This window comes from Panthera leo, chromosome E1 (genome assembly GCF_018350215.1).
Source record: "Panthera leo isolate Ple1 chromosome E1, P.leo_Ple1_pat1.1, whole genome shotgun sequence".
NCBI classification, from domain to species: Eukaryota; Metazoa; Chordata; class Mammalia; order Carnivora; family Felidae; genus Panthera; species Panthera leo.
The window spans coordinates 37,996,286-38,018,814 of NC_056692.1; the positions used below are offsets into that span (position 1 = coordinate 37,996,286).

At 51.8% G+C, this 22,529-nt stretch overlaps 1 protein-coding gene across 1 annotated transcript in view; it reads right to left on the reverse strand.

Annotated features, from left to right (window-relative positions):
- The window catches only part of PLXDC1 (plexin domain containing 1), a 63,466-nt gene that overhangs the window by 18,737 nt on the left and 22,200 nt on the right, over positions 1-22,529 (reverse strand). The window contains exons 3-8 of the mRNA XM_042915844.1: positions 15,071-15,214; positions 14,708-14,777; positions 13,950-14,072; positions 13,451-13,569; positions 11,520-11,619; positions 1,329-1,424 (exon numbers count right to left, since the gene is read on the reverse strand). Coding sequence (XP_042771778.1) covers positions 1,329-1,424; positions 11,520-11,619; positions 13,451-13,569; positions 13,950-14,072; positions 14,708-14,777; positions 15,071-15,214 — 652 coding nt within the window. The remainder of the gene's footprint in view (positions 1-1,328; positions 1,425-11,519; positions 11,620-13,450; positions 13,570-13,949; positions 14,073-14,707; positions 14,778-15,070; positions 15,215-22,529) is intronic.

Genomic DNA, 22,529 nt, shown 5'->3' on the forward strand with positions numbered 1-22,529 from the left:
TCCTTGCTCCTAAGTGCAGTTTATTCAAGGGCTAGGACTGAGGTTTGCTCTCAGCGTCCTTGAGGAGCCCCTGGTTCTCAGGCCCCACGTCTTTCCTGCCCGGAAAGAGCGCAGTGGGGGTGCGCAAGTGGTCCTGTGACCCTGTGGTGTCTGTGTCCTTCCTCTTTTCCAGGGGAAGACACCTGCTGAGCCCAAATAAACCTTAACAATTAAAAAAATAAAAAACAAATAAAAATGCAAGAATAAGGGACACCTGGGCGTCTGGGCATCTGGCTCTTGATTTGGGCTCAGGTCATGATCTCACCGTTGGTGAGTTCAAGCCCCATGTCGGACTCCAGCCTGCTTGAGATTCTCTCTCTCTCAAAATAAATACATAAACCTGTTAAAAAATGTTTATTCATTTTTTGAGAGAGAGACAGAGACAGAGCATGAACAGGGCGGGGGTGGTCAGGGGGAGTGGGGGGCAGAGAGATAGGGAGACATAGAATCCGAAGCAGACTCCAGGCTCTGAGCTGTCAGCACAGAGTCTGACGCGGGGCTCGAACCCACAAGCCGTGAGATCATGACCTGAGCCAAAGTGGGACGCTCAACCGACTAAGCCACCCAGGCGCCCCCAAACAAAGAAATAAACTTAAAAGAAAATGGCAAGAACAGGAGTGCTGTCCTCCTCTCCCTCTCTCTCCCCAGCTGCCCTGACCATATCCTGAAGAGCATCTAACCTTGATCCTGTGGGGTCAGCAGCAGCTGGGGCCTCAGCCATAGTGTGCCTTCAACTGTAGGTGAGTGGGGTGGAGGGTGGAGGGTGAGTGGGGTGTGGGGGGGGGCGGTGCAGAGGGCCTGGCCATGGTTCTTGGAGGGCTGCAGGATAAATTGCTTTACTGCCTCCTGCCTGTGGACTCCCACATTGCCCCTCCTCTAAGGAAAATGCAATAAGAAATTTAAGGACTGATCCGTTCAGTTCCTGGATTACCTTCCCTGGGGGCTGAGTCTAAAAATTCTGGGAGGTACACCTTCCCTGGGTTTAATTGTGTGTCAGTAACAATAGCTGTCATGTGCCAAGTACAAACCACGCCCCAGGCCGGGGATGCGCCAGTTGGTTGTCAGAGCTTCCATTCACTCATGTCCTCGACTCTACTTACTGTGGTTCTCACTCTTACCACAGCTCTGGGAGGGAAGGAGTGCCAGGCCCATGTGACACATGAGAAATGGCAGCCCAGAGAAATTACGTGGCCATATCCACCCAGGGATCAGTGGTGGGCCTGGGAATGGAACCCAGATTGTCTGACTGTAACGCTCTTTGCAGGACAGTGGGAATGACCCCTACTCACTTGGCAGTGGGGTGAACTCCACAGCTGACATGCTGGTGACCTTGCTGGGGTCCAGCTCCACACGGTGGTATTCGAAGATAGTCCTCCGCCGAGATTCTGAAACAGAGGCAGAGCCTGTCATCAGGAGCACCTCACGGCCGGAGGGCTCCAAGGCTTGTACCTGGAGCCTGACAGGTGGGCAGGGGATTGCAGCGAGTGGAACAGGGAGTCAATACGCAGCCACTGAGGGCAGGAAGTAAGCTCATCAACGTGGGACAATGATGTTGGAGCTGCAGGGAGACAGGAAGACAAGAACTGACCCTGAGAGGAGAGCTTTGTATTGTAGGCAGGTTAAACTGCTCAGGGCAGAGGCCCGGCTGCTGCTGAGGTCAGGACATAGGAGCTCCCATGCATCTGCATGGCTCTGAGCCTTCACAGCTGCTGTTCTCTTGATTCATAATGTTCTTCCACCCCTTCTCTCTTTGTCTAGCTCAACCTTCCAGATCCAGCGCAGGGTTCCTTCCTTAGCCAGCTCCGTCCCCGTCTCCACTCAGGCCAGGTGTCATGTTCCCACTGCACTCACCATATTGTGTGGTCATTAGGGTCTATTTGGAGGGCGGAGCCATTAGACTGGGAGCATCTGGTCCTGAACCTGACCCACAGTGAGCACTCTGCAAACATCTGCAGATGCACAGGCTGAACTTAGAGAAACTCTCCCCTCCCGGTTGGAAGCCAGAGCAAGGTTTAGGGCCTGGGGCTTGGCTTATGTCCTGCCTCAGTCCCTGCACGAACTCCCTACAGGACATCAGAGTCAAGAGACCTGAGTTCTGATTCCAGTTCTGCTCCCCTTCTTAGGCCTCAGTTTCTCATTTGTGATGTGGAAAGACAGAAACACCTCCCACAACACCCTTGGGAGGAAAAAAGTGGAATTGTAGATGAAATGACTTCTCCTAAAATGACAATCTGTGATACTTTGATGTTTCCCACGACATCCCCATACCCACCCAAGAACCATGACTTGGGGTTGATTTCCTTAGGCTCTGAAAGGCAGGCAGGTAGGTGCTGAGCTTTGTGAATGAGCTTCCCTACAAGGGGAAGGGGTTGCATAGTGTTTGGCCTGCCCAGCACCCCTTCTTCCTTTAGGAAACAGCATCCCCTTTGGGGATACTACCCCTAGTCCATTCCTACATGTGGCCTGCCCTGAAGCTACCATTTTCCTCCATGACCCCGCCTCCCTGGCTACACAGTGATTGGTCCAGGGCTGGGCATCTGAAGCAAGCTGGGCCAATCAGAGACCTTCCCTGGGACTTTTCAACTGTAAACAAAAGACCCTTTGCTTTCCAGTAATGAAGCTGAGAAAATGCACGCTCCAGGTCTGTGAATGGCCACAGGTCCAATGAAGCAGGAAGTTCTGGTGGCTTTCTAGGCTCTGGTGTCCCAGGACCTGCCCTGGTCCCTGTCTCCCTAGCAATCAATTCTTCCTTTGGTTCTTTGGGCTACTTCATATCCTCTTTTCCACTTAAGCTTGTTGAGTTGGGTTTTTATTACTAGAAACCCAGAATAGGCAAGGATACATGTTTCTCTCTCAGCTGAGCATCTCAACTCTCAGCATCCTGTGCAATGGCTGGATGTCCCATCCCCCCACCCCCTCCTGAATGAAGAATCCAGGGGAGCATCTGCTTCCTAAAAGAACATCTCATCTACGTTTCTATCATATATTTATCCCCAATCTTGGAATCAATGCCTCCTACTTAACCCAGGATTGAACCCCCAGTTGGTCTGATGCTAAGACATGCTGTCTTCCTATGACCCCACACTGCTCTGCAGCAGAGTAATGATGGACACCTCAGCCCCCGAAACATTCCCAACTGCAGAATGTCCTGGAAACATTCTATGCAATGAATGAGTCCTGACTTGTGGCATCTGCTGATTTCTGTGATGTAAATACTCCCCGTGCTGATTCCAAACTACCAGTTTGGAGTCACTGAACACAGAATTGGGGAAAGATGTGGTCACTCTGCTCGTGTGACTCCTCACAAAGGTCTCTAGCGCACCGTGGTTATGGTTTCTTTTTTTTTTCTTTTGAAAAAATTTTTAATGTTTATTTTTGAGAAAGAGAGAGACAGCATGAGTAGGGGAAGGGGCAGAGAGAAAGGGAGACACAGAATCCGAAGCAGGCTCCAGGCTCTGAGGTTTCGGCACAGAGCCCGACGCGGGGCTCGAACTCACGCAACTGCGAGATCATGACCTGAGCCGAAGTTGGACGCTTCACGGACTGAGCCACTCAGGTGCCCCCATGGTTTCTTTACAGTAGTCCTCCTTATCTGCAGTTTCCCTTTCCACGGTTTCAGTTATCCGCGGTCAACCATGTCATTCGCCATGTCATCTCATCACACAGGCATTGTATCAGTCACCTCCCATCCTCGCGAGAAGGGTGAGATTGGTACAATAAGATATTTTGAGAGGGAGACCACATTCACATAACTTTTATTACATTATATTGTTACAATTGCTCTATTTTATTACTGGTTGTTGTTAATTTCTTACTGTGCCTAATTTAGAAATTAAACTTTATCATAGGTAGGTGCATATAGGAAAAAACATAGTATACATAAGCTTCAGTACTATCCTGTGGTTTTAGGCATCCACTGGGAATCTTGGAACATGTTCCCTTGGATAAGGTGGGGGACTACTGGATTTGTGTTTCTAAAAGAGTAGAAGGGAAACATGTACAATTTTTTTTTAAGAATAAATAATCAAGGGGGCGCCTAGGTGGCTCGGTTGGTTAAGCGTCCGACTTCGGCTCAGGTCATGATCTCACAGTCCGTGAGTTCGAGCCCCGCGTCGGGCTCTGTGCTGACAGTTCAGAGCCTGGAGCCTGCTTCGGATTCTGTGTGTGTGTCTCTCTCTGTACCTCCCCAGCTAGCGCTTTGTCTCTCTGTCTTACTGTCTCTCTCAAAGATAAATAAACATTAAAAAAAAATTTAGATAGGGGACACCCAGGCAGCCTTCCACAGCTCCATCCCACCCACCACCCCCAGAGGCTGTCTCTCCTTCTGAAAAATCATCCTTTTGAGCACGAAAATGTAATAGGGGGGAAAAAAGTGAAATTCCAGGTCTTCCAAGGAGCCTGAGACCATGGGGTCTGGAGTCTATGTGAATCTTTCTTCCTCTATCTGCTTCCTCTTTCAAGGCTAGCTCAAAGGTCATACCCTCCTTGAAGGCTTCTCCACCCTCCTTGGGCACAGTTAGTTGGTGGCCCCTCTTCTGAGCTTCACAGCCTCCTGCACAATGTCTAGTGTCACCTGTTACACTGCTCCATCAGTATCAACTTTGCTGGCCACCTGCCCCACCAGGCTGTGGGCTCCCCCAGGGCAGAGCCTGCTAGTTATTTGTGTCTGTCCCCCAGCCCCTAGCACCGGGCCCTGCGCATAACAGGGCCTCAAGAAATGACTGTAAATGAATGAATGGATTATAGGTAGCCACAAAAACCTCAGCAACTTATTATAACTTCAGCCCACAGCCCAAAGGAAGAATGCCCTTCCTCCCTAGCCCACCACAGGCCACGGCTTCTCCCAAAAGGGCGGCCCCCAATGGGCTGCAGAAAGCCAGACATGCCCCTTCCTAACTGAGAACTCCAAGTGGAGGGAGAGCTGGCTTTCAGGATTTCCCCCCCTGCAAGGATGTGAGAGAGACCTTGCACCCAGGATCAGAAGGAAGGAGAAATGGGAGGGACCAATGGAGCCAGGGTTGGGCAAAATGGAGGCATGAACTTGTCAAGGCGCCCAGTTCAGGGGTAGAGACAGACACACAGCAGCCAGGGAAGGCGAGGTTCCCAGCAAACCTCACACCAGAATCTAGGGATGGGTCTCCCCACCACCTGGGCTGGGGAACAGAGTTGAGGATGTGCTTCAAGTGAGGATGCAGCCAGACAGGGTCAGATGCCCTGCAAAACCTGACAGAGCCCTAACCCAAGGCAGGGGAGATGAGTGTGGTAGGAAGGGGAGGGGGGGAGGGTGGGTGTATGGAAATATACCTCTGATTAAAAATATTTGCTCACTTCAACTGTTGGCAACTTGTACTTGATTGAGTGTATGGCTTTGGGAATATTTTTATTTCTCTATAAACAGAACTCTTAATATCCCCGCCTGAGTTATTTGCTTTTGGATTAGCTCGCCAACATCTGGGGCTCACCCAAGGACGATGACGTCCATCTGCATGACCAACAGATCTCTCCAGAACTGAGACAGAGGCTGCCCCAAAGCCACATTTCTGGCAGTTTGAGACATTCTGCTTTATCTCTGTTTCCACTCATCAAAGATTCAGAAATACTAGGGTCCAGACACAGAAAGCCCAGCTGCCCAAACAAGAAAATTTAAAAAAAAAAAAAAATTTTTTTTAATGTTTATTTTTGAGAGAGCGAGTGAGACAGAGTGCAAGCGGGGGAGGGGCAGAGAGAGAAGGAGACACAGAATCTGAAGCAGCCTCCAGGCTCCGAGCTGTCAGCACAGAGCCCCATGCGGGGCGTGAACTCACAAACCGTGAGATCATGACCTGAGCCAAAGTTGGATGCTTTAACTGACTGAGCCATCCAGGCGCCCCACCAAGAAATGTTAATGGCTCAAAAGAGAGGTTTGCGTGTCCCGTTTTGTTTCAAAACAAGACAACAGTGGGGAAGGGTGGGATCAGTCAGAAGAGATCAGACGGACAAGTCCTGTCACAAACTGCCCTCCAAAATGGGTGGGTCACAATACAAAAGATATAAGATGGCAGTTCCAGAAAAAGTCTTCACTTACTCGTTCATGTATTTCTTTGCTCATTTGATTATTCATTCAATAATCATGAATGGAGCCCTAGCAGGGACCCCCAGAGGTAAACACAAAGGAACAGGACTACAGTTTGGAGCCCTTAATAATGAAATCCTCATTAACTGATTCCACTAATTCAGCATCTCAGTTTTGACGTCGCTACACTAACGTTGCTTTTATGCTGTCCATGAAAGAAAGAGTTTTTTAAGCAAATGAATAGAGGAAATTATGCTGACTTGTGGGTGAATAGAGGAAATTATACTGACTTCTGGGGGCCCCTGCAGCCAAATAAAGAGCATATAAGTTACCCTGTGTGTTTTGCCTGCCTCTGCAAATAGCTGCTGCTAACTGCACGTAGATCTTTGCATCAGGCATGCTCTGCAGATTCTCTGCTGGCTGCTGCTAACTGCACGTAGATCTTTGCATCAGGCATGCTCTGCAGATTCTCTGCTGCAAGATCGATGTAGCAGTTTATATATGTAAATGGCAAGAAGAACTCTGGCCGCTTGCAGCACCTCCTCCCCTCAATCCCAGGAGCGAGACTGCTCTGAATTCCCTCCACCCTCAGGTAAAGGTGGGAGGAAGGTATTTGGAGCCTGGGGAAGGAGACGGTCCCCCAGGCCAGGTTCAGGGGCTGGGGGTTTCTGGAATAGTGGGGAAACCAAACTCCACCTCTCCTGGCACTCCAGGCAGGGAGGAGCTAGGTTTCAAAGACAGGGACACCCTCCATTCTGGTGGCGGTGTCCGAGGTGGGCTTGGACAATGGGAATATCTGTGGCGATAATGGGAACTACAGACCAGAGAGCTGTCCTTGGCTTTGCGTCTCATTTAAGCCATGGTTATTTGGGATTTACTGTTATTTGGCAGCTCATCGTAAGCCAAACGAATTCTCTACTTGTGGGTTGAATAGCAGACCCAGAGGAATCTGACCTCTCAGCCACATCAAATCCATCACTCCCCAAAGCAGAGGTGGTGGCCCATTTAGAAGCCCCGTGAAGGCCATGGATGCTGTCCCAGAAAAACGCATGCATATGAATATGCCCCACCCACACCTCAATCTTCCTCTTCACGTCTATGCCTGGAGCCCAGGCTAGAGATGCAACTAATTACCCAAGTACTCGCTCCCCACCGCAAGTGACATCAGGCCCCTGTTCTCACTGGGGGGCACCAGAGAGCAGAGGACAAGGTCCCTTCGGTGACACTCATTCTTGTGCGATTTTTTCATTGTTGAGTGTCTGCCCTGCGGCAGGCACAAGGCTGAGCGCTGGGGAGAAGGTGCTTGAGGAAACCGTGAGTTCTGCCGCACGGAGGAAGCAACATCTGAGCTGCAGCAGTGGATGGGGAGAGTTTTGCCAAGTGGCAAAAGAGTTGAAATGGGGGCCGTGTTAGGCAAGGAACCGGGTCCTAGAGATGTGGACAGCCCTTGGCATGCTTAGGGAACAGAGCATGCAGACCGGTGATGCCCTGACAGAGAATGGCAGGTGATGGGAGGGTCTAGAGAGGAGTCTATGAAGGTAGGCCGTGCCAGCTGCACGGGGCCTTGAATGCCGCACTAAGGATTTTCACTTCATGGTGCAAGCAACAAGGAGCCAGAGAATGACATGATCAGATCTGGCAGTGACGAGAAGGAATGGGGGACAGGAGGAAGGGGATGAGAGGCTGGGAGCTGCGGGACAGTGTCTGGGGCGGGGGGGGGGGGCAGGTGGCGGCTCTCCCTGGCGGGTGGACCTCACACCTCAGCAAACAGCACCTGGAGCCCCTAATCCAGCAGCTCCCACAACACAGCCCTGCCTCCTGTTGTGTCAGCTGGGCCACCCCCTGCCCTTCCTCCCGCCTCCCCGTATCTCCCTGGCTTGCTCTAAAACAGCCTTTCATTCCAGAATCACAGAGAAACCTCAGAGGCAGACACTCCCTGGGGGATCCGACTTCCTCTAATTCACCCTCATACAACAGCTGGATCCAACACACATTTCCTGAGACTCCGCCAGCCCACAAAGCCCTGTGAGGGAGCCACCGAGGAGGCAGGCGGGGTTCAGCAATGCGCACGGGCAGCGGGACGTGGACACTCAGAACTGCCTTTCCCGCAAAACAGCCTGGGAGGTGTGGGTGTTTTGGGGAACTGAGGAGGAAAGGATTTACCCCTCTGGTTGGAATGGGGGTGGATTAGATTTAGCAAGTCTCAATGGTCGACTCCAGGGTTTAAGAAAAACAGAAGATCTGGGTTTCAGGTCTCTCTCATAGCCACGTGACCACAAGCAAGTCATTTCGCGTCTCTGAGCCTCTGTCCTCATTTAGAAAGTACAGACCCCACTTACAGTGCTGGGAGGATGACTACATAAGACGCTGTAAAGGTCAGGGGCGCCTGGGTGGCTCAGTCGGTTGAGCGTCTAACTTTGGCTCAGGTCACCATCTCACGGTTCGTGGGTTTGAGCCCCGTGTCGGGCTCTGTGCGGGCTCAGAGCCTGGATTCGGTCTTCCTCTCTCTCTCCCCTGCCCCCCTCTCGTGCTCTATCTCTCTCAAAAATAAATAAAACATTAAAAATTTATTTAAAAAAAAAAGATATTGTAAATCTCAGAGCCTGGGGATGGGATTATCCGTGTGGTGATCAGGCAGCCTCTAACATGGCCCCCAGTGGCCCTGCCTCCTGGTGTTGACACCCTGTGGAATCCTGTCCTGAGTGTGTTGGACCTAGCGACTTGCTTCTAACCAGCAGAATATGGCAAAAGTGATGGGATGGCACTTCTAAGATTAGGTTACAAGAAGACCGGCCTCTGTCTTGCTCACCCTCTACTGCTCTCTTGCTTGCCTGCTTTGGTGGAAGCCAGCTAGCATGTTATGAGCTGTCCTATGAGGAGGTCCACGTGTCAGGAGCCAAGGGGGGGCCTCCTCAAGGAAGTGAACCCTGCTAACAATCACGTGAGAGCTCTTGGAAGCAGACCCCCACCCCAAACAGTTGTTGAGAGGGCCGTAACCTGGCAAGCACCTTGAGAGCAGCCTGTGCAAGACCTTGAACCAGAGGACGCAGCTAAGCTGTGCCTTGCTTCCTGATCCACAGAAACTCTGGGATAACGTGTGTGTGTGTGTGTGTGTGTTTAAGCTGCTAAATTTCAGGATAATTTGTTACGCAGCAATAGCTAACTAATACAATCAGAGTGACACTGAAACTATTTAGCAACCAGCTCAGTACATGTGCTACCCAACCAGTTAGAACTGATGCTGCCTGGAGCAGAGGCTTGGTGAGCTGCTTGCTAGTGTCCTGGGTGTTCAGGGAAGGTCAGGATGGGTAGGTGGAGTAGTGGGAACATATTTTATGGAAATACTCACAAAGGGGCATAAAAATAGCTGTTTGCAAGAATATTCACTGCAGCGTTATTTGTTGTAGCGAAATATTGGGAACTGTAAAGCCTATGTCCAGGGGATTGGCTAAATTAAGGTACATCTATGCAACAGGCTATCAAGTAGCCATTAAAAAGAACGAGGTGTGGGCTGATACGGAAGGATGGGCAGGATATACTTTGTTCAAGTGCAGACCAGTGACACCACATGCCATTCTCTGTGTTAAATATCCAAACATATACTTACCTGTAGGCTTATAGCTCTAGAAATAATCGGGTAGCCCTGGTGGCCTCCAGGAAGGGAAATTAGGGGACAGGGGTCGGGGATGGGAGAGAAACCTGATTTTTTCTATACCGCCTTTTGTATCTTTTGAGTTTTAGACCGGATACATTTATTCATGAAAAAAAAATATCATCTTATAGATTCCGATAAGGGAGAGCATTCATAAAGAGCAGGATGGTAATTCATGTTTAATGGCACAAATCTCCAAGGTGTGGTGCAGCAAGTGCAAACAGCCGCTCTAGCATGTGACTTTTTGCTACTCGTTGCAGAAGTCCCATGAAAGTGCCGTGGTCCTGGCATCTGACCTATGACACACCAGCATCAGGATGTCACGTGCTCCTCTTTCTGCACTGTTTGCTACTGTACCAGACGCCCTGCTGGACTATAAAATACTGAGTCGCGTGATAAAGGCTGGCAGGGAAAGATATTCTAATATAGGACTCACAAACTCGACGTGCCAGACATCAGGCCAAACACTTGTTGGACGTCACCGTGTTCATCTTCACAAGTCACTGCAGGGAGCATGAACCACTTATATCCCCAACTGCCGACAGAGAAATCAGCTCTAAGAGGTTAAGTGACTTGCCAGGGGTCAGACGCTTACAGAGAGTTTGGACTCGAATCCACGCTTCCAACTCCAGAGCCAAGCCCCTAACACTATACTCAACCTTGCACGTGGCGGCTCCTGGATAAAGACTTCTAACATGAGCCCTTGGTCCCTTCCCTCAGATTTCTGTTAAGGACAGAGGCTCTGCTCAGATGACGAATCCCTCCATATCTTCCTCTTCATCGTATCTCAGTAGCACCCAGAACATAGTGGCCCAGTGCATAGCAGGAACTCAGAGCATGTGTATTGATGGAACTCAACCAACAGATGTAAGTAAATACGCTTCCCCAGGAAGCCCTGGAGTGTCCAGAAAGGTAGTGCCGTGCCCGTCTACAGGATAGCACTTTGGTGGCCCCCAAGCACATCCTCTCAACCAGCCTGGTGTGGCTAGGGTGGAGTTCAGAATGTTCCTTGGTCCCATCAAGCACCGGTAGGGACAGAGAAGAGCAGACAAGGGTCTCCTGCTTGGGGTCCTGTAGGTTAGACAGAGGGACTTTTGTATACACAGCACAGCAGAAGAGGTCGGGTTCAAAAGACTCTGAGCCAAGGGTCCAGAAGCAATGGATAGTGTGCCTACAGTGCCTCCCCCAGAAGTGTGAATTCAAGACCCCCATGGGGGTGAGCAGGGGATCAGAAGAAGAAAAAGTGCTCTGATGCCAAAAAATATCAGAACTGGAGGAGGACCAGGAAGGAAAAAGCACTGTTCCAGCTACACCCCCATTTTACAGATGAGGCAACTGAGGATAGAGAGATGTGATTTCCTGAAGTAGACGGTTAATAATGTGGCTGGGACTGGCCTCCATCCCCTGAACCCCCAGTGATGCTCCTATCACGTGGGGTGGGGATGTAATCATGGTTGTGTTCTGGAAGGACTCAAAAACCCTAATCTGGTGCCTGTGGAGAATTTCTAAGTGGATGCGGTGCTGAGTGGCCCCCCTTCCCCTCCAAACCCAGAGCGTCGCCTCCCACTGGAGATTTCATTGGGAAAAAATGGTTCCTCTGCTTTAATGAAGGAAAATTAGAACTCATTATATGTTTCATCCTCCTTCAGCGCCCCTCAGCAATCAGCCATCCAGCCACCTCCACCACTGCCAGTCCCCCCGCCCCCAACCCGGTCTGGGTCAGTCGGAGCTCAGTCCAAGCCCGCTGAGCGCTCCACGGAACCCTTGGGGACTCACCTGGTACATCCGGGGACGGGTTGAGAATCATGAAGGCATCTGACAGGCCTGCTTTGACGGGGTGCTGGGAGGAGCTGATTTCCAGGACAGACATAGGGATCTGCAGCCGGGGAGAAGAGGCTCCATCTACCCCCTCAAAACACCCTTGGACCAGCCTGGACGTCCCCTCTGACCTCCACAGCCCTCTGCCTGCTCCGTGCCACCTCTTGGAGGACTCAAGGACATCTCAAATCCAGTGGGTCCCCATTCAAATTGCAAGTCTACTCCAACCATCTCCAGCACATTTCCTTTTTCTTTGCCATACCTCCACGCAGGCCGGAAACCTGGGAGTCACCCTTTCTTTCATCGCCGCCCTCCCCCACCTCACACATCTCTGAATCCTATTAATTAGCCTGCTAACTGCCTCTTAAATCTGTCCAGTTCTCTCCATCTTACCCTACCCTACTCCAAGCCGGCAACACCTCTCTCCCCAAAACCATCTCCCAACCTTTCCTCTGAGCCACCAACAACCTGTTCTCCATTCTGAAGCCAGAGTGACCTTTCTCAAAGGCAAATCTGGGTGTTCTCCTGCCCTGTCTTGCTCCCCACTCTCCCCTCCAGTCTGGCTGTCTTCTTTCTATGCTTTGTACCAGCCATGCTCTGTCCTGCCATAGGACCTTTGAATGTGCTTTTCTCTCTCTTCTTTGACTCCTCAACTCCTACACATCCTGCAGATTTCAACTCTTTTCCTCAGGGAAGCCTCCCCTGACCTCTGCTGAGGTAAAAAGCCTCATGAAAGAGAGAAAGAGAGAAAGAAGGAAGGAAGGAAGGAAGGAAAAGAAAGAAAGAAAGAAAGAAAGAAAGAAAGAAAGAAAGAAAATAAGGAAGGAAGGAAGGAAGGGAAAGAAAGAAAGAAAGAAAGAAAGAAAGAAAGAAAGAGGAAGGAAGAGAGAAAGAAAGAAAGAAAGAAGGAAAGAAAGAAAGAAGAAAGAAAGAAAGAAAGAAAGAAAGAAAGAAAGAAAGAAAGAAAAAACAAGAAAGAAAACAAGAAAGGAAGAAAATAAGGAAGGAAGGAAGGAAGAAGGAAGGAAGGAAGGAAGGGAAAGAAAGAAAGAAAGAAAGAAAGAAAGAAAGAAAGAAAGAAAGAAAGAAAAAACAAGAAAGAAAACAAGAAAGGAAGAAAATAAGGAAGGAAGGAAGGAAGGAAGGAAGGAAGGAAGGAAGGGAGGAAGGAAGGGAGGAAGGGAAAGAAAGAAAGAAAGAAAGAAAGAAAGAAAGAAAGAAAGAAAGAAAGAAAAAACAAGAAAGAAAACAAGAAAGGAAGAAAATAAGGAAGGAAGGAAGGAAGGAAGGAAGGAAGGAAGGAAGGAAGGAAGGGAGGGAGGAAGGAAGGAAGGGAGGAAGAGAAAGAAAGAAAGGAAGAAAGAAAGAAAGAAAGAAAGAGGAAGGAAGAAAGAAAGAAAGAAAGAAAGAAAAAAAAAACAAGAAAGAAAACAAGAAAGGAAGAAAATAAGGAAGGAAGGAAGGAAGGAAGGAAGGAAGGAAGGAAGGAAGGGAGGAAGGGAGGGAGGAAGGAAGGAAGGGAGGGAGGAAGGAGGGAAGGAAAGGGGGAGGAAGGAAGGAAGGAAGGAAGGAAGGAAGGAAGGAAGGAAGGGAGGAAGGGAGGGAGGAAGAAAGAAAGGAAGGAAGAGCGTCATGAAAGGCTCCCTTCGCACCAGGCACCTCGACTTAGGAACACTTGTCACAGTGGTGATTCTACGTTTGTCCCTGCAATTCCTGTCCATCTCCCCAACCAGACTTCTAGCTCTACAAGGGCAGGGCCTATGGCCATCTCATTACCTGCTGTCTGCCCAGGAACGAGGCCTATGCCTGGCACGTTGCAGGTTGTCTACAGATATTTGCTGAATGAAAAACTCCAAGACCCGGCCGCCTCTGCAGCTAAGCTCACTCACCTCTTTGTAGCCAAATACAATGCGGCCGTCTTGGTGCAGAGCTGCCTGGAAAGTGAAGCTGCCTCTGTCTTCCCGGCCTTGGAGGTAGACGTGGTCCCACTGAACAATAAAGACCGTCCCTAGGGAGGGGAGCAGAGACCCGGCTGGACAGGAAGGTAGTGCAGGGAGGAGGGCCCCGCAGAATCGGCGGCCCACATAGGTCTGAGGGTGATTGGGTGCTCAAGGGACAATCTGGTGAGAGTAAGAAACAACAAAGGTCTCTGATATTCGTCACCTCTGCTAAGAGCCAAGCACTTTTCTTCTGTTATCTCGTCAGACCCTGCTAGGTAGCAGGCATCTTGTTGCCATCTTCTAGATGAGGAAATTGAACATGGGAAGGTGGGGTGGTGGCCTTGCTCTGTGCCCGTGGGTAAGTCCCTTGTCCTCTCTAGACTTTGGGCTCTGCTAAAGGGGCTGTGCCCTGGAGCCAGGTGACTTAAACTCTGAGATCTGTTCTCACCATTGTCAAAATAAGCGACTGTTGAGTTGTCAGAGTAGCCAGGGTTGAAGTTGGCCATCAGAGGCGCCACATACTGAGTAGCCGTGAGCATCCGGTGGATCGTGTCACCCATGAAGATGAAGCCTGGGGTGCGGACAAATGCACAGAAGTCACTAGAGAAGGCCTAGAGAGGTTGCTTCCTTGTGCAGGAAGGGACAGTGCAGGTGGAGCCGTAAGAGAATCTTGGACCTCTGTCCCCAGCCCCCACCTGCTGGGCTCTGGGTCTGGTGTGTGGAGCAAAAGGGCCCCAGGCCAGAGAAGGTTCTCCCTGCCCCTCCAGGTGGGCACAGAACTCCCACCTCTCCCTGTCCCTGGGAAAGGGCACAGGAATCAAAGATGGGCCCCTCATCTTGACAAGGAGCCTGATCCCAAGAATCACGTTCTCGTGAAGTCTCCTCCTCTCTCTCATTCACAGACTCAGAAGCTCGGGGACCACAGGGATTGCCCACGCTAGCCTGAGCTGGCCCAGAAGGACACACACACACACACACACACACACACACACACACACACACATGGGAAAGTCAGCCAACATCAGGAAGGTGGTCCAACACACACACACTGTTCTCCCTCCTGAGAGTGAGGTCCTGAGAGAGCCCAACACGGTACCCTCCCCAGTCTCTCTATATACCCCTGTCTCCAATAAACCTCCCCAGGTAGGTCCCTCACGTTCTGGCTGAGACTCCAAATCTCCCCCAGTCCCACCAACACAGCCTTACCTCCGGTTGCTATGGTGATCTGCCGCAGAGGATGCCCGTAGAAAGGAAAATCAAAGGACAAGACCACTCTCTGCAGGGCACGGGAGAGAGTCAGCATGGGCCATGCTGTAGGCCAGGAGGCTGGGCGCCCACACTGCCCCATGCTTGTCTGGACAACATAGGGGGCAGGCACGTCCAGGGCAAGCCCCCAGGACCACAGGTGGCCACCTTAACTCTGGCCACCGCCCCCCCTCCCAGGGTTCCCCGGAAAGCATCTCCCAGATCACAGACCTCAGGTCACAACCATGCCCACTGAGCGGGCATGGAGGGTTGGCCCCCAGCCTCCCAGCCCAGGGCAGCGCTGCCAGGGTCTGGCATACTCACCGAAGCCTGCCGGTGAGTGTTGGAGAGGATTCTGTGGACCTTCACTTGGCTCTGGTTGGCCTTGGCCACGTCTACCCACAGCTCCCGGCTGCGGGGCTCGCTCGGGCCGTACAGACGGGACACATAGTAGCTGTGGTTGTCTTCCTGCCGCCACCAAGACAGAGCCCACAGGAGGTATGAGGAGCAGGTGGCCAGGAGCCATCCTCTGCTCCTCCCCCCCACACATGCGAAGTCACAGCCCTCCCCGACACTGGGCCTGTGGCCTTGAAGGCTCTTGTAGGCCTGGATGTCCTGGGCTCCCCTTGGCCCCAGACGACAGCTCAGTACCAAGCCCCTCGCCATGCCCCAACGGCTCTGGCCCCAGCCAAATCCACACCCGCTGTACCCACGCTTAGCCCTGCCGTTCCCAGACAGGCCAGGAGGCTTTCCCTGCGGCCCCTGAGTACCCACAGAGCACGCCCAAGGCAGAGCTCAGCTTGGGACATGAGGGAGAGATGGACAAGGCAGCCCCAAACAGAGCTCTTGTCTTTGGGGAGCCCCCGGACTGAAGGGGAGACCCAGTCCTTGCCCTGCGGTTACCCTGCTTAAGGAAAAAGAAAAAAAAAATGGATCTTAGAAGCCACCAGCCCAAAGATGGAGGCAGACCCTTGATCTTGGGAAATCGCTAGTCTGATGGAGGAGGTGGGACTTATGCGAATGGAACACACAGACACAGACCTTCCCGCAGAGAGAAAGGGTAGAGAAGCAGCAATGGTTCCTTTGAGACATATTTTTAACTTCTGCTACGCGCCCGATGCGGGGAGGATAGAAAACAAGCCAGAACGCGGCAGGCTGGGAGTTCATTCTGTAAAGCCTCTTCTGCACGGGAGAATTCAGGGCCAGGACTTTTAAGAGGACAGGAAATAGTTAGCAGAAAGGGTGGCAGGGCCAGGGGAGGAGGCGATGTCACAGCATTTCGGCCCATCTGGGAGTGCCAGCCATGGGGGGAAGGAGGCAGAACAGGCTGGTTCGCTTGGCTGCCGCTGCCGAGACGGGGCTGCTGACCCGTGAGGAGACCTGGACGCGGTGGGTCATTAATCAGGCTGTCCAGTGGCAGTGGCTGCAGACACGTCAGAGCAGACCATGTTGTCCCTGCCAAGCCGCCAGCTGCCCAGCCAGCTCTTGCCCCGGGACCAGCATGAGCAGCGACGAGGGATGCCTGTTCTTTCCACCCGCCAAGAGGCAGACTCTGCTCTTCTGACAAGTGACATGCTCTGGGGACCTGGGGTCAGGGCAGGGTGGGGGGAAGATGAGCAGAAGAAACATGGTGTGGCGGGGAGGGGGCGATCTCCACCGCCACTGCCTGGTTCCTTCCCTCCGGCCTCCAGACTGCCCACCCCTCCACCCACCCTCAGCGTGGCTGTCAAACACACATAAAACACGTGCGAGGCCACATCGCTCTGCTCACAAGCCATCTGGGGCTCCCACCGTCCTCCAGACAAAACCCAAACCCTACCCTGACATGCGAGGTTTCATCAGGAGCCAGCTCCACTGTCTCTAGCATCACTGCTCTTGCCTTCTCTCATGCCCCGTGCAGCCTTGTGCACCCACTCACCAGCTCAGACTCCCCTGACAGTCTCAGGCCACCAGTGGTCACTCATGCCTTTGCACATGCTGATCCTCCTGCCTGGAACGACCTTCCTTGCCTTCTCCCCTAGCAGATCCCCACTTCTTCAATGCTCAGCTTAAACCATCACCTTCTCATCGATCTTCTCCCCGCTACTTGCCCAGTGAGGACATCCATCCTTTGCAAATAGCCCCCGCCATCCACGGGAGTTCTCAAGAGGTGACTCATGTGTGCTATTTGGGTCACATGGACCCACCTTTGTTGGATTTCTGGTTTTACTCATAAGACCACCTGAGGGGCCCACCCTGATGCCACCACCCCTGGGGTAAGGGCCAGTGCTCGTGCCAATGATGCCACCTCCCATTGCCGCCGGTTATCCACCCTGGGGACCCAGAGGAGGAAGCGCTGCTTCCTAGCTCCGCCCATGGGCACCGAAGCCACTGTGCTGGTGCCCAGAACTCACAGCCTCCCTTGGGAAAGCAGTTCCTTCAGGGTCTGCTTCTAACACCCACTCCCCAGGGGATCAGATGCCATATGTCTTTGCCCCCTGCACCTTCAGCTCTCCTCCACCTCTGAGGAGGATTCCCATCTTGACCCCCAAAAAATGAAAACAGAAAAAAAAAAAATCACCCGCCGAGAAACAAAGCTCTATGCACACCAACTTATGCAAAGAGATGTGCCCAGAAGACGAGTGTGATGGCCCCCAGCCCGTTTCCTGGGACTCACGTGTGAGTAGTTTTTACTCCACCTCAAAGCAAAAAGGGAAGGGGACCTGAATAGCACTACACTGGACAGTCTGAAGGACCCCAACTCTGAAGCCAGTTTAGGGTCAGCTATGACCACCTGCCACAGCCATGGCTCCAGCCTGCATTTCCCCCCACTTACTCCAGACAAAGAAGTGGTTTATTAAAGGGCATCAGTGAACCTAAAATTTTGCCTGCTGGAAGAAAGGCACTCACGTTTAGATACCATTCAGCCCATTATTTAAATGTCTGCTCCCTCCATGCCTCCCCCCACCCCAAGCTATGAGCCACTGACACGCAGGGATCGGTGAGGCTGCCCCTGCACCCGCGACTGAAGACCCTCACATCCTCAGAGCTGAAGACGTATTTGCCAAGGTGAGGACAGCCCCGTGCCAGGAGCCCAGACCCCTTCCTTTTGCCTCGTACCTGGCACTGGGTCAAAATTTTGGAAGTAAACCCACCTCCCTAATTTCTGGGCTGTCTTCACGGGTGAGGGGGAAACGAGTAGCCCAAGAGAGCAAAGCAGCATCTAGATGGCACATTAGTCCCTTTGCACGCCCTCCAGGATTGTGTCCTACAAAAAAGGTATATTCAAGTCCCAACCCCTAGTACCTATGAATAAGACCTTATTTGGAAGTAGAATCATTGCAAACATAATCAATTTAAGATGAGATCAGACTGGGGGGTGCCAGAGTGGCTCAACTGGTTGAATGTCCTACTCTTGGTTTTGGCTCAGGTCATGGTTCGTGGGTTCGAGCCCCACACCGGGCTCCACGCTGACAGTGCAGAGGCTGCTTGGGATTCTCTCTCTTCCTCTCTCTCTGCCCCTCCCCTGCTCGTGCTCTCTTTCTCTCTCAAAATAAATAAATAAACTTTAAAAAAAATGATGAGGTCAGACTGGATTAGGGTGGGCTCTAAATCCAATGGTGGGTGTCCTTGTAAAAGAGAGAGAGAGATTTGGATATAGACACACAGGGAAACGGGGAAGAAGGCCATGTGACGACAGAGGCAGAGATTGGAGTGATGTAGCTGATGAGCCAAGCAACACAAAGGAGAGCCAGGAGCCACCAGGCTAGGAATAGGTAAGGCAGGATTCTTCCCTCGAGTCTTCAGAGGGAGCATGGCCTCTCTGACACTATGATTTCAGACTCCCAGCATCCCAAACCGGGAGAGAATAGATGTCTGTTGCTTTAAACCACAACGTCTGTGGTAATGCGTTAGAGCAGTTCTAGAAAACTGATATGTAGGCCGAAAGATATGTGTTGCTGTGGCTCAAGTAGGGCAACCCTGAGTCGTCTCCCCCTTCCATGTTATCGCCCTGCTTAGAACAATCTATGGCTCCCCAGCTGTATCAGGATGCAGACCACGCTCCTTACCATGACCTACAAGGCCCTGTGGGGCAGACTCTGGACATGCCTATACAATATCTACTCCCTCCTCTTCTTTGCTAACAGAACATTGGGCCCTGTAGCAAGCAGCGATGTAGCCAGCTAAAACACCTCATTCCCTGGATGTGTTAAGGGTTACCACGTGCTATAGGCTGGCTAATAAGTGAAGATTCTCGTGCAGCTCACATTTGACTGCTTGTCCCTCTTCCCTTTGCCCTTCTCCTTATTCCTGCCTGGAATGTAGATAAGATGACGGGAGCTTCAACAGCCATCTTGTGAGGATGAGGACAAGAGCCACGTAAGGATGGTGAAGTGATGAGCTGGATGGAACCTGGGTTCCCAATGATATTCTGGAGGGATGCTCGTTCAGCCCTCTGTGACACAAAAACACAAACCCTTCCTGATACATGGTAGTCTGGCTCCCACCCACCACCCCCATGTACTTCACACCCTGTGTGCTTCAGCCCCGCTGGGCTTCTTCACTTCCTGAAATCACCAAGTGCTGTCTGCCTCAGGGCCTTGGCACCTCCTGGGCCTCAAAACCTCTCTCCCACTCCATTCAGGAGCTGAGTCCTCCTTTTCCTTTAGGCCTCAAGTCAGCAATCACTAGCTCAGGAGCACCTCCCTGATGCCCCCGTTACTCACCCCACCCTGGATTTCTCCCTCCCAATATGCTGCACACTTGTGATGATTTACTTGGTTTTTAGACTTCTTATCCTCACACCTACCTTTCCTGTGAGACCATTCCCACACGGGTGAGCTCTGCCTTTAGCTACGGTGGTTAAGCACAAGAGTATAGGCTTTATTGGAGGACGTGCTGACGAGTGAACGGTCACAAAGCACAGCTCGTCGAAGACCTGCTTATCCTCTGTTTTGTTTCTACCACCACGCATTCTGGTGTCCAGAATGGGATCGTGTTACCCAACAAAGCGAGGCGGCACCAGACGGGGACCAGACACCCGCCGGTGTGGTGGGAGTCAACCAGATGCAGCGCTTAGCTAGGAACCTGAGCAGACCTGTGTTTAAAACCGCTGCTTGGAGGCTTGGAGAAGGGTCTGGTTTCCATGACCTCCTTCCTGGGACTCACCAGTGAGAGCTTTTGCCAAATCTCCACGCATCAGACATGAGGGGCCTGGGCAGAAGCCACGCTCTGCGGTCGGAAAGCCCAAACAGATGCTAACACGTCTCTGCTGCCTCAGCTAAGACGGCAGAGGGTGGGGTGACTAGGGACGCGTCTCACTGGCCCCATCTGAAACCGGGGCAGTCACGCGCCATGACAATGGCTTTTCCTCTGTCTGTTGTTTCTCGGGTCTTTAAGTTACTGCCCCACTGGAAGGTGCCGTGGGCCACTTTTCAGTCATTGGTTAAAACTTCTCACATCAGAAGGACCAGCGTGGGTCCTTTACGGGACACAGAGCTTAGGGGACCACGTCATGCTCATCTCCTCACCCCCAGCACCTACCTAGTGCAGGGTTTGGCACCTGGCACCTGGCAGGCGTTGGGATCTGTCTGCTCAATGCGTTCAGTCACAAGGATCCCGCAGCCGACGGGGCCGGAGGCTGTGCTGAGGATGCGTGGTCTGGTGACAAGGACAGCATCCTCCCTCAGCACCAGTGGCAGGTGATACAAAAGCCACGTGTGAAGGAAACAGCTGCTTCCTCTGGGAAGACTTTCCAAGTCTGTGGAAAGCATCCCATAGCCGGGACGTCCTGCACACAGGAGGAAGTCCCCTGACTCCTCAAGCTCTTCTCTGAGGAAGTGAAAGTAGCTAGGGAGTCGCTCTCAGAGCAAGGAAGAGGTGGCCTCGGCTCCACCAGCTGAGACACAGCAGAGTAGGGGCGAGTCCGTCAGGGCAGCAAGCGCAGAACGTGGGTGACTGTGTCCTAAGCGTGACTGCTTGTCCACAGAAAGGAGAAGGAAGACCTCATGTGCATCTGGCTTCAATAAATAGATGCTGGGTGAGTAAAAAAAGAGACAAGAATTGGGGCTCCTGGGTGGCTCAGTCGGTTGGGCATCCGACTTCGGCTCAGGTCCTGATCTCACGGTTCGTGGGTTCGAGCCCCGCGTCGGGCTCTGGGCTGACAGCTCGGAGCCTGGAGCCTGTCTCTCTCTGCTCCTTCCCTGCTTGCACTCTGTGCCTCTCTCTCAAAAACAAAAATAAAGAAAAACATTAAAAAAGAAAAGAGAGAGAGGCCAGCACTGAGGTGGGCCTGAAGACACAGAGAAAGCAGCCCTGGTTTCTGACTGACTTCCGGGTTTCTGAGGTCAGGCTGTCCGTTATCTCCATTCTTTGGATCTCACGGTAGGTCTCTAGCCCTCGGTAAATATATATTACTTTTTGAGAGAGAGCGAGCGCGTGCCAGAGGGCAAGCAGGGGAGAGGCAGAGGGAGAGGGAGGGAGAGAATCCCAAGCAGTTCCACACCCAGCACAGAGCTGACAATGGGGCTTGATCCCAAGACCCTGATTTCACGACCTGAGCCGAGATCAAGAGTCTGACGCTCAACCACCTGAGCCACCCAGATGCGCCTCTACCCCTCACTATAAACCTTTCTCCTGACACAGTTCAAATAGCTCCTCGGAACCAAAAGGGCACTAACTAGAAGAGTCTTGTTCATGGGGTGATCAGAGGGTCATCCAGAGAGACCCCAGACGTCCTTCACCGGCACAGACAGTGAGAATATGAATGGGAAGAGAGAAGTGAGAAACTCAGTTTCTGGGAGAATTTTCCCTGACGACACACAGGCCGCCATGTTTTTCTTCTATAAAGCCAGTCACTGATGGCTTCTTGACTGACTACAGAGGGGAAAAGAGCCAGTGTGGGATTCCCCAACCTTAGGGGCATTTCCCATTTTCTCCTGCAGGCCTCTGTTCATGCTGCCACCAGCACCAGCAGTTTTGATGTAGGAAGTTCACCCGTGACAGAGTTGGATAAATGTTTCCCAATAACCATTCTCTCCTTCTTCCTTTAGAAGCAGAACCTTCCAGGGTTTTTTAATGTTTGCATTTTATTTGTTTTGAGAGAGAGAGAGAGAGAGAGAGAGCATCTGAGCAGGGGATGGGGCAGAGAGAGAGAGAGAGAGAGAGAATCCCAAGCAGGCTCCGCACGCTCAGTGCAGAGCCCCATGTGGGGCTCGATCTCACGAATCATGAGATCATGACCTGAGCCAAAATCAAGAGTTGGATGTGTAACGGACTGAGCCGCCCAGGTGCCCCCCTTCCAGTTTTCATTAGGCAAATGGCCACCCACCTAAGACTACGTTTCCTAGCCCTCCTTACAGTTAAGTGTGGCTACATGACAATGTCTGGCCGATGGAAGGCCAGGAGGATGATTGTCCTCAGTAGGAAAGGGGAGCCATCTTGGACCGCAACATGGAAGACATAAGTTGCAGAGGGGAGAACAGCAAGATAGAGGGAAGCTGGGTCCCCAACACCATGGAGATGCTATGTCAAGCCTGCTTACTTATGCTCACACTATTACATGTGGGAGAAGAATAAACGCTCGTGCCCAAGTCCATCATCAGTTGAGCATTTATTAAAATAGCTGAATGTGTATCCTAATTAATACAAGCAAGGTCCTAAGCAGCCTCCTCAGGCAGGTCAGACTGCAGGCTTCTTCACTGTAATCCATATACACACGTCTCTCAAAAAGGATTTAGAGACCGTGCCTGGCAGTGAACTTGCCCCAGGAGTTCACCCGGTTCAGGCCTGCCACTGACTTGCG